Source organism: Petromyzon marinus, chromosome 74, assembly GCF_048934315.1.
Source record: "Petromyzon marinus isolate PM22_M1 ecotype Great Lakes invasive population chromosome 74, UKy_Petmar_22M1.pri1.0, whole genome shotgun sequence".
NCBI lineage: Eukaryota > Metazoa > Chordata > Hyperoartia > Petromyzontiformes > Petromyzontidae > Petromyzon > Petromyzon marinus.
Genome location: NC_133740.1, coordinates 7,598,512 through 7,615,278, shown reverse-complemented (window position 1 = coordinate 7,615,278; position 16,767 = coordinate 7,598,512). Strand labels below are relative to the sequence as shown.

The 16,767-nt window shown below is 62.2% G+C and overlaps 1 protein-coding gene across 1 annotated transcript in view; it reads left to right on the top strand.

Moving 5' to 3' along the window:
* RAPGEF1 (Rap guanine nucleotide exchange factor 1) overlaps positions 1 to 16,524 on the top strand; it is a 49,123-nt gene extending 32,599 nt beyond the window's left edge. Inside the window, exons 16-23 of the mRNA XM_076056058.1 lie at positions 1,164 to 1,349; positions 1,923 to 2,007; positions 3,871 to 3,965; positions 4,092 to 4,170; positions 4,857 to 4,958; positions 9,066 to 9,163; positions 13,756 to 13,884; positions 14,213 to 16,524. Coding sequence (XP_075912173.1) covers positions 1,164 to 1,349; positions 1,923 to 2,007; positions 3,871 to 3,965; positions 4,092 to 4,170; positions 4,857 to 4,958; positions 9,066 to 9,163; positions 13,756 to 13,884; positions 14,213 to 14,369 — 931 coding nt within the window. The 3' untranslated portion in view covers positions 14,370 to 16,524. The remainder of the gene's footprint in view (positions 1 to 1,163; positions 1,350 to 1,922; positions 2,008 to 3,870; positions 3,966 to 4,091; positions 4,171 to 4,856; positions 4,959 to 9,065; positions 9,164 to 13,755; positions 13,885 to 14,212) is intronic.
* The last annotated feature ends 243 nt before the right edge of the window (positions 16,525 to 16,767 follow it).

Here is a 16,767-nt window from a genome sequence, read left to right as displayed (position 1 = left end):
TGTGTGCGTGTGGGGGGGGAGCGGTGGTGCAGCGGTTAGCGCTGCGCTGCAAACCCGGTGGACACGAGTTCGATTCCCGCTCACGGCCAACGCCGGTGACGGTCCTGGGCCTCCCCTAGGTCGACTCGGCCTCAAATGAGTAACCCGGTGTAGCGGTGTGTAGTAGTGAACATCGCCACTGGGGGAGACAAAGGCGGCCGGGCGTGGTGCTGGCCACCCACCCTAACCCCCCCTCCGCTATGCGGTTTCGGCCTTCACAGGTGATGCTCGCTAACAGCACTTGCCCCGACAATCTGTCAAGGCTACACGGGGGATCTTTGTGTGTTTGCGCGTGGTAGTGTAGCGGTTAGCGGGCTGCACTTCTTTTGCACCGTACGTAGCCAACCGTGCTCATCGGATGTGGGTGTCTGTGTGTCTGTGTGTGTCTGTGTGTGTCTGTGTGTGTGTCTGCGTGTGTCTGCGTGTGTGTGTGTGTCTCCGTGTGTGTCTGTGTGTGTGTGTGTGTCTGTGTGTGTCTGTGCTGTTTTGCATGTGTGTCTCCGTGTGTGTCTGCGTGTGTGTCCGCGTGTGTGTCCGCGTGTGTCTCCGTGTGTCTCCGTGCGTGTGTCTCCATGTGTCCGCGTGTGTGTCCGCGTGTGTGTCCGCGTGTGTCCGCGTGTGTCTGCGCGTGTGTCTGCGTGTGTGTCTGCGCGTGTCTGCGTGTGTCTGTGTGTGTCTGCGTGTGTGTCTGCGTGTGTGTCTCCGTGTGTGTCCGCGTGTGTCTCCGTGTGTCTCCGTGCGTGTGTCTCCGTGTGTGTGCGTGTGTCCGTGCGTGTGTCTCCGTGTGTGTCTGCGTGTCTCCGTGTGTGTGCGTGTGTCCGTGCGCGTGTCTCCGTGTGTGTCTGCGTGTGTGTCTGCGTGTGCGTCTGCGTGTGTGTCCGTGCGCGTGTCTCCGCGTGTGTCTGCGTGTCTCCGCGTGCGTGTCCGTGTGTGTCCGCGTGTGTGTCCGCGTGTGTGTCTGCGTGTGTGTCTGCGTGTGTGTCTGCGCGTGTGTCTGTGTGTGTCTGCGTGTGTGTCTGCGCGTGTGTCTGCGTGTCTCCGTGTGTTTGCGTGTGTCCGTGCGTGTGTCTCCGTGTGTGTCTGCGTGTCTCCGCGTGTGTGTGTGTGTGCGTGCGTGCGCGCAGCACCCCGGAGCTGACCCCAGCGGCGCTGCGCCAGCTGGTGGAGCTGGTCTTCGTGCTGCTCAGCGACGGGGAGCTGCCTCAGGCGCGGCTGCTGCGCGAGAAGCTGCTCAAGAAGCTGGAGCACAAGCGGCAGGCAGCGTCGCCAGCCGCCATGCAACCCCTGTCCTCACGCAACGTCGCGGCACGGTGCGGGCGCTGCCAGCTGGCGACACTCACCAGCTGGCGACACTCACTAGCTGGTGACACTCACTAGCTAGTGAGTGTCACTAGCTAGTGACACTCACTAGCTGGTGACACTAGCTGGTGACACTCACTAGCTAGTGTCGCTCACTAGCTAGTGACACTCACTAGCTGGCGACACTCACCAGCTAGTGTCACTCACTAGCTGGTGACACTCACTAGCTAGTGTCGCTCACTAGCTGGTGACACTCACTAGCTGGTGACACTCACCAGCTGGCGACACTCACTAGCTGGTGACACTCACTAGCTAGTGAGTGTCACTAGCTAGTGAGTGTCGCTAGCTAGTGACACTAGCTAGTGACACTCACTAGCTAGTGAGTGTCACTAGCTGGTGACACTCACTAGCTAGTGACACTAGCTAGTGACACTCACTAGCTGGCGACACTCACTAGCTGGTGACACTCACTAGCACTCGCTCACCAGCTCACTCACCAGCTCACTCGCTCACTTGCTATACTCGCTCGCTCGCTCGCCAACAGCCCGTGAAGGCGGTGCACCACCGTTGTGTTTGTGTGCCAGGCCTGGCACCCTGCACGACTTCCATAGCCAGGAGGTGGCCGATCAGCTGACCCTGCTGGACGCACAGCTGTTCTACAAGATCGAGGTGACCGCACCGCACGCAGTCACTACACACCATACACACCATACACACCATATACACACACATACACCATACACACCATACACACCATACACACACACATACACCATACACACCATACACACCATATACACCATACACACCATATACACCATACACACACACCATACACACCATACACCCCATATACACCATACACACCATACACACCATATACACCATACACACACACACCATACACACCATACACCCCATATACACCATACACACACACCATACACACCATACACACCATACACACCATATACACCATACACACCATGCACACCACACACACACCATACACACCATACACACCATACACACAAACACACACCATACACACCATGCACACACACCATACACACCGTATACACCATACACACCATACACAGCACACACACCATACACACCACAGCATACACACCATACACACCACACCATACACACCACACCATACACACCACACCATACACACCGTATACACTATACACACCATACACACCACACACACACCACATACACCATACACACCATACACACCATACACACCACACCATACACACCATACCATACACACCATACACACCGTATACACCATACACACCACACACACACCACACACACCACACACACCATACACACCATACACACCACACCATACACACCATACACACCAAACCATACACACCACACCATACACTCCACACCATACACACCATACACACCACACCATACACACACACCATACACACCACACCATACACACACACCATACACAACACACCATACACACCATACACACGACGTCATACACACCATGAACACCATACACACCATACACACCACACCATACACACACCATACACACCACACCATACACACACACCATACACACCATACACACGACGTCATACACACCATGAACACCATACACACCATACACACCACACCATACACATACACACCATACACATCACACCATACACACACACACCATACACAGCATACACACATACCATACACACACCATACACAACATACACACGACGCCATACACACCACGCCATACACACCACCCCATACACACCATGAACACCACACACACCACACACACCACACACACCACACCATACACACACACCATACACACCATACACACACACACACCATACACACCACACCATACACACACACACCATACACACCATGAACACCATACACACCACACACACCACACACACCACACACACCACACCATACACACACACCATACACACCATACACACACACCATATACACCACACCATACACACACACACCATACACACCATACACACCATACACACCATACACACGACGCCATACACACCACGCTATACACACCACGCCATACACACCACACCATACACACCACACCATACACACCATACACACCATACACACCACACACCATACACACACCGTACACACCACACCATACGCAGTCACATGCCGTGGTACTCACCACACACATCCACGCTGCTGCGCTACCGCGCCGGTTGTTGGAACCCGTCCCGGGCCTCCCCTAGGTCGCCTCGGCCTCAAACGAGTTCCCGGCGCGGCGCGTAGTAAAACACCGCCGCCGGCGGGAGACAAAGGCGGCCGGGGCGTGGCTGTTGTTTCTTTCTTTTAACCGGCCACACCGCGCCCTCGTGCCCCCGACAGTCTGCTGAGGCTACCCTGGCGTCGGGGGGGGGGGCGGTGGGGGGGGGGGGCGGGCGAGCGGTGGGGGGCGGGCGGGCGGGCGAGCGGTGGGGGGCACCTTTGTCTCTGTGGCGTTTCCAGATAGCGGAGGTGCTGCTCTGGGCCAAGGAACAGAATGAGGAGCGCAGTCCCAACCTGACGCTCTTCACGGAGCACTTCAACAACATGTCCTACTGGTGAGTGGGGGTGGGGTGGGGGGCCCCCGGCCGGGGGCAGCGGGGGGGGTGTGGTGTGGCACGTGGAGTACAGCACTTGCCCCGAGAGCCTGCCCGAGGCTACCTGGGGGATCTGTGTCTTTGCAGGGTGCGCTCCATCATCATCCAGCAGGAGAAGGCACAGGAGCGTGAGAAACTGCTGCTCAAGTTCATCAAGATCATGAAGGTAGCTCCCCACCCCCTCATCCCTCACCCACACCCCTCCCCCTCATCCCTCACCCACACACCCCTCCCCCTCATCCCTCACCCACACACACCCCCCCCACACCCCCCTCCCCCACACACCCCTCCCCCCTCCCCCCTCCCCCTCACCCCTCCCCCCTCCCCCACACCCCTCCCCCTCCCCCCTCCCCCACACCCCTCCCCCTCCCCCACACCCCCCTCCCCCACACCCCACACGGTTAGCACCACACTGCGCTATAAACCTGGTGACCCGGGTTCGATTCCCGCTCACGGCCAACACCAGTGACGATTATCTGAACCGGTCCCGGGCCTCCCCTAGGTCGACTCAGCCTCAAATGAGCACCTGGTGCGGTGTGTAGTAAACATCGCCACTGGGGGAGACAAAGGCGGTCGGGCGTGGTGCCGGCCACCCACCCCCTCGTGTACCGTTACCGGCCTTCATAGGTGCTCGCTAACAGCACTTGCCCCTACAGTCTGTTACAGGCTACACGGGGGATCTTTGTCTTTTGTGTGCGTGTGTGTGTCAGTGGGCCTACGCCGTGTGTTAGCCTGGCGCATGCCACGTGATGGCGTGGCATGCGTGCGGTTAAAGTGACGGTGCCCCCCCCCCCCGTGCCCCCCCCGTGCCCCCCCCGTGCCCCCCCCGTGCCCCCCCCCCGTGCCCCCCAGCACCTGCGCAAGCTGAACAACTTCAACTCGTACCTGGCCATCCTCTCCGCACTCGACTCAGCTCCCATCCGGCGTCTCGAGTGGCAGAAGCAGACGACCGAGGTGAGGAGCACCCACCGCTCACCCCTCGCTCACCCCTCGCTCACCCCTCGCTCGCCCCTCGCTCACCCCTCGCTCGCTCACCCCTCGCTCACCCCTCGCTCGCTCACCCCTCGCTCACCCCTCGCTCGCCCCTCGCTCACCCCTCGCTCACCCCTCGCTCACCCCTCGCTCGCTCACCCCTCGCTCACCCCTCGCTCGCTCACCCCTCGCTCACCCCTCGCTCGCTCACCCCTCGCTCACCCCTCGCTCACCCCTCGCTCACCCACCGCTCACCCCTCGCTCACCCCTCGCTCACCCCTCGCTCGCTCACCCCTCGCTCACCCCTCGCTCACCCCTCGCTCACCCCTCACTCACCCCTCGCTCACCCCTCGCTCACCCACCGCTCACCCCTCGCTCACCCCTCGCTCACCCCTCGCTCACCCCTCGCTCACCCCTCGCTCACCCCTCACTCACCCCTCGCTCGCTCACCCCTCGCTCACCCCTCGCTCGCTCACCCCTCGCTCACCCCTCGCTCGCTCACCCCTCGCTCACCCCTCGCTCACCCCTCGCTCACCCCTCGCTCACCCACCGCTCACCCACCGCTCACCCCTCGCTCACCCACCACTCACCCCTCGCTCACCCCTCGCTCACTCACCCCTCGCTCACCCCTCGCTCACCCCTCGCTCACCCCTCACTCGCTCACCCCTCGCTCACCCCTCGCTCACCCCTCGCTCACCCACCACTCACCCCTCGCTCACCCCTTGCTCACCCCTCGCTCACCCCTCGCTCGCTCACCCCTCGCTCACCCCTCGCTCACCCGTCGCTCACCCACCACTCACCCCTCGCTCACCCCTCGCTCACCCCTCGCTCACCCCTTGCTCACCCCTCGCTCACCCACCGCTCACCCCTCGCTCACCCCTCGCTCACCCCTCGCTCACCCCTCGCTCACCCACCGCTCACCCCTCGCTCATCCCTCGCTCACCCCTCGCTCACCCACCGCTCACCCCTCGCTCACCCCTCGCTCACCCCTCGCTCACCCCTCACTCACCCCTCACTCACCCCTCGCTCACCCACCGCTCACCCCTCGCTCACCCCTCGCTCACTCACCCCTCGCTCACCCCTCGCTCACCCCTTGCTCACCCACCACTCACCCCTCGCTCACCCCTCGCTCACCCCTCGCTCACCCACCGCTCACCCACCGCTCACCCCTCGCTCACCCCTCGCTCACCCCTCGCTCACCCCTCGCTCACCCCTCGCTCACCCACCGCTCACCCCTCGCTCACCCCTCGCTCACCCCTCGCTCACCCCTCGCTCACCCCTCACTCACCCACCGCTCACCCCTCGCTCACCCCTCGCTCACTCACCCCTCGCTCGCTCACCCCTCGCTCACCCCTCGCTCACCCACCACTCACCCCTCGCTCACCCCTCGCTCACCCCTCGCTCACCCACCGCTCACCCACCGCTCACCCCTCGCTCACCCACCGCTCACCCCTCGCTCACCCCTCGCTCACTCACCCCTCGCTCACCCCTCGCTCACCCCTCGCTCACCCCTCACTCGCTCACCCCTCGCTCACCCCTCGCTCACCCCTCGCTCACCCACCACTCACCCCTCGCTCACCCCTCGCTCACCCCTTGCTCACCCCTCGCTCACCCCTCGCTCGCTCACCCCTCGCTCACCCCTCGCTCACCCCTCGCTCACCCACCACTCACCCCTCGCTCACCCCTCGCTCACCCCTCGCTCACGCCTCGCTCACCCCTCGCTCACCCCTCGCTCACCCCTCGCTCGCTCACCCCTTCCTCACCCCTCGCTCACCCACCACTCACCCCTCGCTCACCCCTCGCTCACCCCTCGCTCACCCCTCGCTCCACCCCTCGCTCACCCACCGCTCACCCCTCGCTCACCCCTCGCTCACCGCTCGCTCACCCACCGCTCACCCCTCGCTCACCCCTCGCTCACCCCTCGCTCACCCCTCGCTCGCTCACCCCTCGCTCACCCCTCGCTCACCCCTCGCTCACCGACCGCTCACCCCTCGCTCACCCCTCGCTCACCCCTCGCTCACCCCTCGCTCGCTCACCCCTCGCTCGCTCACCCCTCGCTCACCCCTCGCTCACCGACCGCTCACCCCTCGCTCGCCCCTCGCTCACCCCTCGCTCACCCCTCGCTCACCCCTACCGCTCACCCCTCGCTCACCCCTCGCTCGCTCACCCCTCGCTCACCCCTCGCTCACCCCTCGCTCACCCACCGCTCACCCCTCGCTCACCCACCGCTCACCCCTCGCTCACCCCTCGCTCACCCCTCGCTCACCCACCGCTCACCCCTCGCTCACCCCTCGCTCACCCCTCGCTCACCCACCGCTCACCCCTCGCTCACCCCTCGCTCACCCCTCGCTCACCCCTCACTCACCCACCGCTCACCCCTCGCTCACCCACCGCTCACCCCTCGCTCACCCCTCGGTCACTCCTCACTCACCCCTCGCTCACCCACCGCTCACCCACCGCTCACCCCTCGCTCACCCCTCGCTCGCCCGTCGCTCACCCCTCGCTCACCCCTCGCTCACCCCTCGCTCACCCCTCGCTCGCTCACCCCTCGCTCACCCCTCGCTCACCCCTCGCTCACCCCTCGCTCACCCCTCGCTCGCTCACCCCTCGCTCACCCCTCGCTCACCCCTCGCTCACCCCTCGCTCACCCCTCACTCACCCACCGCTCACTCCTCGCTCACCCCTCGCTCACCCCTCGCTCACCCCTCGCTCACCCACCGCTCACCCCTCGCTCACCCCTCGCTCACCCCTCGCTCACCCACCGCTCACCCCTCGCTCACCCCTCGCTCACCCCTCGCTCACCCACCGCTCACCCCTCGCTCATCCCTCGCTCACCCCTCGCTCACCCACCGCTCACCCACCGCTCACCCCTCGCTCACCCCTCGCTCACCCCTCGCTCACCCACCGCTCACTCCTCGCTCACCCCTCGCTCACCCCTCTTTCACCCCTCGCTCACCCCTCGCTCACCCACCACTCACCCCTCGCTCACCCCTCGCTCACCCCTCACTCACCCCTCGCTCACCCCTCGCTCACCCACCGCTCACCCCTCGCTCACCCCTCGCTCACCCCTCGCTCACCCACCGCTCACCCCTCGCTCACCCCTCGCTCACCCCTCGCTCGCTCTCTCACCTCTCACTCACCCGCCCACCCCTCGCTCACCCCTCGCTCACCCCTCGCTCACCCATCGCTCGCTCACCCACCGCTCACCCCTCGCTCGCTCACCCACCGCTCACCCCTCGCTTGCTCACCCACCGCTCACCCACCGCTCACCCCTCGCTCGCTCACCCACCGCTCACCCCTCGCTCGCTCACCCACCGCTCACCCACCGCTCACCCCTCGCTCACCCCTCGCTCGCTTACCCACTGCTCACCCCTCGCTCGCTCACCTCTTGCTCGCTCACCCACCGCTCACCCCTCGCTCACCCCTCGCTCGCTCACCCCTCGCTCGCTCACCCCTCGCTCGCTCACCCCTCGCTCGCTCACCCCTCGCTCGCTCACCCGCCCACCCCTCGCTCACCCCTCGCTCGCCCGCCCACCCGCCGCTCACCCACCAACCCCTCGCTCACCCACCCCTCAGCCACCCCTCACCCACCGCTCACCCACCGCTCACCGCCACCTTGAGTGACATCAGCAGACCACCGAGGTGAGGACTACGCTCACTCACGTGTGTGTGTGTATGTGTGCGTGTGTGTATGTGTCTGTGTGTGTGTACGTGTGTGTGTGTACGTGTGTGTGTACGTGTCTGTGTACGTGTGTGTACGTGTGTGTGTGTACGTGTGTGTGTGTGTACGTGTGTGTGTGTACGTGTCTGTGTGTGTGTACGTGTGTGTGTGTGTGTCTGTGTGTGTGTACGTGTGTGTACGTGTGTGTGTGTGTACGTGTCTGTGTGTGTGTACGTGTGTGTGTGTACGTGTGTGTGTGTACGTGTGTGTGTGTACGTGTGTACGTGTGTGTACGTGTGTACGTGTGTACGTCGACTTGGCCTCAAATGAGTACCTGGTGTAGCGGTGTAGCGTAGTAAACTAACAGCACTTGCCTCTACAGTCTGTTGAGGCTACACGGGGGATCTTTGTCTTTTGTGTGTGTGCAGGGCCTGGCCGAGTACTGCACGCTCATCGACAGCTCCTCCTCGTTCCGCGCGTATCGAGCGGCGCTTGCAGACGCTGAACCGCCCTGCATCCCCTACCTGTGAGTACCCTGGGTCCCCTACCTGTGAGTACCTTGGGTCCCCTACCTGTGAGTACCTTGGGTCCCCTACCTGTGAGTACCTTGGGTCCCCTACCTGTGAGTACCTTGGGTCCCCTACCTGTGAGTACCCTGGGTCCACTACCTGTGAGTACCCTACCTGTGAGTACCCTGGGTCCCCTACCTGTGAGTACCTTGGGTCCCCTACCTGTGAGTACCCTGGGTCCCCTACCTGTGAGTACCTTGGGTCCCCTACCTGTGAGTACCCTGGGTCCCCTACCTGTGAGTACCTTGGGTCCCCTACCTGTGAGTACCCTGGGTCCCCTACCTGTGAGTACCTTGGGTCCCCTACCTGTGAGTACCCTGGGTCCCCTACCTGTGAGTACCTTGGGTCCCCTACCTGTGAGTACCCTGGGTCCCCTACCTGTGAGTACCTTGGGTCCCCTACCTGTGAGTACCCTGGGTCCCCTACCTGTGAGTACCCTGGGTCCCCTACCTGTGAGTACCTTGGGTCCCCTACCTGTGAGTACCTTGGGTCCCCTACCTGTGAGTACCCTGGGTCCCCTACCTGTGAGTACCCTGGGTCCCCTACCTGTAAGTACCTTGGGTCCCCTACCTGTGAGTACCTTGGGTCCCCTACCTGTGAGTACCCTGGGCCCCCTACCTGTGAGTACTCTGGGCCCCCTACCTGTGAGTACTCTGGGTGCCCTACCTGTGAGTACCCTGGGTCCCCTACCTGTGAGTACCCTGGGTCCCCTACCTGTGAGTACCCTGGGTCCCCTACCTGTGAGTACCCTGGGTCCCCTACCTGTGAGTACCTTGGGTCCCCTACCTGTGAGTACCCTACCTGTGAGTACCCTGGGTCCCCTACCTGTGAGTACCCAGGGTCCCCTACCTGTGAGTACCCTACCTGTGAGTACCCTGGGTCCCCTACCTGTGAGTACCTTGGGTCCCCTACCTGTGAGTACCCTGGGTCCCCTACCTGTGAGTACCTTGGGTCCCCTACCTGTGAGTACCCTGGGTCCCCTACCTGTGAGTACCCTGGGTCCCCTACCTGTGAGTACCTTGGGTCCCCTACCTGTGAGTACCTTGGGTCCCCTACCTGTGAGTACCCTGGGTCCCCTACCTGTGAGTACCCTGGGTCCCCTACCTGTAAGTACCTTGGGTCCCCTACCTGTGAGTACCCTGGGTCCCCTACCTGTGAGTACCCTGGGTCCCCTACCTGTGAGTACCTTGGGTCCCCTACCTATGAGTACCTTGGGTCCCCTACCTGTGAGTACTCTGGGTCCTCTACCTGTGAGTACCCTACCTGTGAGTACCCTACCTGTGAGTACTCTGGGTCCCCTACCTGTGAGTACCCTACCTGTGAGTACCTTGGGTCCCCTACCTGTGAGTACTTTGGGTCCCCTACCTGTGAGTACCTTGGGTCCCCTACCTGTGAGTACCCTGGGCCCCCTACCTGTGAGTACTCTGGGCTCCCTACCTGTGAGTACTCTGGGTGCCCTACCTGTGAGTACCCTGGGTCCCCTACCTGTGAGTACCCTGGGTCCCCTACCTGTGAGTACCCTGGGTCCCCTACCTGTGAGTACCCTGGGTCCCCTACCTGTGAGTACCCTGGGTCCCCTACCTGTGAGTACCTTGGGTCCCCTACCTATGAGTACCTTGGGTCCCCTACCTGTGAGTACTCTGGGTCCCCTACCTGTGAGTACCCTACCTGTGAGTACCCTACCTGTGAGTACTCTGGGTCCCCTACCTGTGAGTACCCTACCTGTGAGTACCTTGGGTCCCCTACCTGTGAGTACCTTGGGTCCCCTACCTGTGAGTACTTTGGGTCCCCTACCTGTGAGTATCCTTGGGTCCCCTACCTGTGAGTACCCTGGGCCCCCTACCTGTGACTACCTTGGGTCCCCTACCTGTGAGTACCCTGGGTCCCCTACCTGTGAGTACCTTGGGTCCCCTACCTGTGAGGACCCTGGGTCCCCTACCTGTGAGTTCCCTGGGTCCCCTACCTGTGAGTACCCAGGGTCCCCTACCTGTGAGTACCCTGGGTCCCCTACCTGTGAGTACCTTGGGTCCCCTACCTGTGAGTACCCTGGGTCCCCTACCTGTGAGTACCCTGGGTCCCCTACCTGTGAGTACCCTACCTGTGAGTACCCTGGGTCCACTACCTGTGAGTACCCTGCACCCACTACCTGTGAGTACCCTACCTGTGAGTACCCTGGGTCCCCTACCTGTGAGTACCCTGGGTCCCCTACCTGTGAGTACCCTGGGTCCCCTACCTGTGAGTACCCAGGGTCCCCTACATGTTAGTACCCTGGGTCCACTACCTGTGAGTACCCTGCACCCACTACCTGTGAGTACCCTGGGTCCACTACCTGTGAGTACCCTGGGTCCCCTACCTGTGAGTACCCAGGGTCCCCTACATGTTAGTACCCTGGGTCCACTACCTGTGAGTACCCTGCACCCACTACCTGTGAGTACCCTGGGTCCACTACCTGTGAGTACCCTGGGTCCCCTACCTGTGAGTACCCTGGGTCCCCTACCTGTGAGTACTCTGGGTCCCCTACCTGTGAGTACCCTGGGTCCCCTACTTGTGAGTACCCAGGGTCCCCTACCTGTGAGTACCTTGGGTCCCCTACCTGTGAGTACCTTGGGTCCCCTACCTGTGAGTACCTTGGGTCCCCTACCTGTGAGTACCCTTGGCCCCCTACCTGTGAGTACCTTGGGTCCCCTACCTGTGAGTACCCTGGGTCCCCTGCCTGTGAGTACCCTACCTGTGAGTTCCCTGGGTCCCCTACCTGTGAGTACCCTGGGTCCACTACCTGTGAGTACCCTGGGTCCCCTACCTGTGAGTACCCTGGGCCCCCTACCTGTGAGTACCTTGGGTCCCCTACCTGTGAGTACCTTGGGTCCCCTACCTGTGAGTACCTTGGGTCCCCTACCTGTGAGTACCCTGGGTCCCCTACCTGTGAGTACCCTGGGTCCCCTACCTGTGAGTACCCTACCTGTGAGTACCCTGGGTCCCCTACCTGTGAGTACCCAGGGTCCCCTACCTGTTAGTACCCTGGGTCCACTACCTGTGAGTACCCTGCACCCACTACCTGTGAGTACCCTGGGTCCACTACCTGTGAGTCCCCTAGGTCCCCTACCTGTGAGTACCCTGGGTCCCCTACCTGTGAGTACTCTGGGTCCCCTACCTGTGAGTACCCTGGGTCCCCTACTTGTGAGTACCCAGGGTCCCCTACCTGTGAGTACCCTGGGTCCCCTACCAGTGAGTACTCTGGGTCCCCTACCTGTGAGTACCCTGGGTCCCCTACCTGTGAGTACCCTACCTGTGAGTACCCTGGGTCCACTACCTGTGAGTACCCTGGGCCCCCTACCTGTGAGTACCCTGGGTCCCCTTCCTGTGAGTACCCTGGGCCCCCTACCTGTGAGTACCCTACCTGTGAGTACCCTGGGTCCCCTACCTGTGAGTACCCTACCTGTGAGTACCCTGGGTCCCCTACCTGTGAGTACCCTGGGTCCCCTACCTGTGAGTACCCTACCTGTGAGTACCTTGCATCAATACCATCACCACCAACATCACCACCGTCATCATCAGTGGGTGAGTGAGAGGGTGAGTGAGAGGGTGAGTGGTTGGGTGAGTGAGTGAGAGGGTGAGTGAGTGGGTGAGTGAGTGAGAGGGTGAGTGAGAGGGTGAGTGGGTGGGTGAGTGAGTGAGAGGGTGAGTGAGTGAGAGGGTGAGTGAGTGAGAGGGTGGGTGGGTGAGTGAGTGAGAGGGTGAGTGAGAGGGTGAGTGAGAGGGTGAGTGAGTGAGTGGGTGAGTGAGAGGGTGGGTGAGTGAGAGGGTGGGTGAGAGGGTGAGTGAGTGAGAGGGTGAGTGAGAGGGTGAGTGGGTGGGTGAGTGAGTGGGTGGGTGAGTGAGTGAGAGGGTGAGTGAGTGGGTGAGTGAGAGGGTGAGTGAGAGAGTGAGTGGGAGGGTGAGTGAGAGGGTGAGTGAGTGAGAGGGTGGGTGAGTGAGAGGATGAGTGAGAGGGTGAGTGAGTGAGAGGGTGAGTGAGAGGGTGAGTGAGTGAGAGGGTGGGTGGGTGAGTGAGTGAGAGGGTGAGTGAGAGGGTGAGTGAGAGGGTGAGTGAGTGAGTGGGTGAGTGAGAGGGTGGGTGAGTGAGAGGGTGAGTGAGTGAGTGGGTGAGTGAGAGGGTGAGTGAGTGAGTGGGTGAGTGAGAGGGTGGGTGAGTGAGAGGGTGGGTGAGAGGGTGAGTGAGTGAGAGGGTGAGTGAGAGGGTGAGTGCGCTACGAACCCGGCGACCCGAATTCGATTCTCGCTCACGGCCAACACCGGTGACGATTATCTGAACCGGTCCTGGGCCTCCCCTAGGTAGACTCGGCCTCAAACGAGCACCTGGTGTAGCGGTGTGCCGTAGTCAACATCGCCACTGGGGGATACAAAGGCGGCCGTGCGTGGTGCCGGCCACCCCCACCCCCTCGTGCGCCCTGTGGGCCTTCACAGGCGCCGCTCGCCAGCAGCACTTGCCCCCACGGTCTGTTGAGGCTACGCGGGGGATCTTTGTCCTTGATTGTCGGTGGCGGTGCAGGGGCCTGATCCTGCAGGACCTCACCTTCGTGCACCTGGGCAACCCGGACTTCCTGGACGGACGTGTCAACTTCTCCAAGCGCTGGCAGCAGTTCAACCTCCTGGACAGCATGCGGCGCTTTAAGCAGTGGTGAGCCACCGTTACCACCGCCACCGTTACCACCGCCACCGTTACCACCCCGCCACTACCACAGCCACTGCCATCTCCGCCGCCACCACCACCGGCGCCTGCCACCTCCACCAATGCTACTGCCACAACCAACGCCGCCACCTCCGCCATCTCCACCACCTCCACCACTGCCACCACCACCTCTGTGCCACAACCACCACCGCCACTACCACCACAACCACCTCTGTGCCACAACCACCACCACCGCCGCGGTGAGGGTGAGGGCGGCGAGGACATTGTTGTGTTGTTGACGATGTCTGCCCCCCCCCCGCCTCGCCCACCCCCCCAGCCAGTACGAGTTGAAGCGTAACGACGAGATCATCGCGTTCTTCAACGACTTTGGGGACCACCTGGCCGAGGAGGCCCTGTGGGAGATGTCTCTGAAGATCAAGCCCCGGAATCTGACACGGCGACGCACGGAACGCGACGACAAAGGCGGGGCCTAGCGGCCTCCTCCTCACAGCCACAGCCATCTCCTCCTTTGCAAGGCCTCATCCTCCTCAAGGCCTCATCCTCCCCCTCTTCAAGGCCTCCTCCTCAAGGCCTCATCCTCCCCCTCCTCAAGGCCTCCTCCTCAAGGCCTCCTCCTCAAGGCCTCATCCTCCCCCTCCTCAAGGCCTCACCCACCTCCCCAAGGCCTCATCCTCCACCTCCTCAAGGCCTCATGCACCTCCTCAAGGCCTCACCCACCTCATCAAGGCCTCACCCACCTCCTCAAGGCCTCACCCACCTCCTCAAGGCCTCACCCACCTCCTCAAGGCCTCACCCACCTCCTCAAGGCCTCACCCACCTCCTCAACTAGACCTCCTCAAGGCTTCACCCACCTCCTCCTCATGGCCTCACCCTCCCCCTCCTCAAGGCCTCCTCAAGGCCTCACCCACCTCCTCAAGAGTTCACCCCATGTCCTCAAGGCCTCACCCTCCCCCTCCTCAAGGCCTCCTCAAGGCCTTACCCACCTCCTCAAGGCCTCCTCAAGGCCTCCTCCTCCTCAAGGCCTCCTCAAGGCCTCACCCACCTCCTCAAGGCCTTACCCACCTCCTCAAGGCCTTACCCACCTCCTCAAGGCCTCACCCACCTCCTCAAGGCCTCACCCACCTCCTCAAGGCCTCACCCACCTCCTCAAGGCCTCACCCACCACCTCAAGGCCTCACCCACCACCTCAAGGCCTCACCCACCTCAACTAGGCCTCACCACCATCTCGTCATGATCACAACCACCTCACAGAGTGGTGAGGAGTGTACACAGTGGTGAGGAGTGAACACAGTGGTGAGGAGTGAACACAGTGGTGAGGAGTGAACACAGTGGTGAGGGTGACAGTGGTGAGGAGTGTACACAGTGGTGAGGAGTGTACACAGTGGTGAGGAGTGTACACAGTGGTGAGGAGTAGACAGTGGTGAGGAGTGTACACAGCGGTGAGGAGTGTACACAGCGGTGAGGGGTGAACACAGTGGTGAGGGTGACAGTGGTGAGGAGTGTACACAGTGGTGAGCAGTGTACACAGTGGTGAGCAGTGTACACAGTGGTGAGCAGTGTACACAGTGGTGAGGAGTACACAGTGGTGAGGGTGACAGTGGTGAGGAGCGTACACAGTGGTGAGGAGTGAACACAGTGGTGAGGAGTGAACACAGTGGTGAGGAGTGTACACAGTGGTGAGGAGTAGACAGTGGTGAGGAGTGTACACAGCGGTGATGGTGACAGTGGTGAGGAGTGTACACAGTGGTGAGGAGTGTACACAGTGGTGAGGAATGTACACAGTGGTGAGGAGTGTACACAGTGGTGAGGAGTGTACACAGTGGTGAGGAGCGTACACAGTGGTGAGGGTGACAGTGGTGAGGAGTGAACACAGTGGTGAGGGTGACAGTGGTGAGGGTGACAGTGGTGAGGGTGACAGTGGTGAGGAGTGTACACAGTGGTGAGGAGTAGACAGTGGTGAGGAGTATACACAGTGGTGAGGGTGACAGTGGTGAGGAGTGTACACAGTGGTGAGGAGTGAACACAGTGGTGATGGTGACAGTGGTGAGGGTGACAGTGGTGAGGAGTGTACACAGTGGTGAGGAGTGTACACAGTGGTGAGGGGTGACAGTGGTGAGGGGTGTACACAGTGGTGAGGAGTGTACACAGCGGTGAGGGCAGCTGATGAGCGGTGAGTAGCAATGGACTCTGGGAATATTTGTTTTGTTATTTATCCCACGGGAGGAATCTGAGGAGCTGTGAAGCTCTTTTTGTCTTCCCAGTCGTAGACCCCGCGAACAAAGCGGCCTCGAGCGAGCCACAGGAACAAACACAGCTCCGCGGTGGGGCCAGCTCCGCGGTGGGGTCGGCTCCGCGGTGGGGGACGGCTCCGCGGTGGGGACGGTTCCGCGGTGGGGCCGGCTCCACAGTGGGGGGACGGCTCCGCGGTGGGGCCGGAACCGCGGTGGGGCCGCCTCCGCGGTGGGGCCGGCTCCGCGGTGGGGTCGGCTTCGCGGTGGGGCCGACCCGCCGTGGTATAGCGAGCAGTCGGTAACCGGGGTGTGGCCGGGGGTGGAGGCCGGGGACCGTGGTGGAGCGGTGGTTGTGCGGCCGTGCACGGCGATGGTGGGGCCGGTGGGGGGGGGCCCTCGCCCCAACGGGAGGGGGGAGTTGAGGAGGAGGGGGATGGGGGGGAGGGAGGGGTACGGCCCCAACATTGACCTTGCTCCGCGCGTGGCTTTATGGGGGGGGAGGGGGGAAATCCTCGAGGTGGGGGGGGGGGGGTGGGAGGAATCGGCCACAACACTGGGGATGGGGGGGGGTCAAGGAGGAGGAGGAGCAGCAGATGAAGAGAGGCGGGTGGGAGGAGGAGGGAGGGGGAAGAGGGGGAAG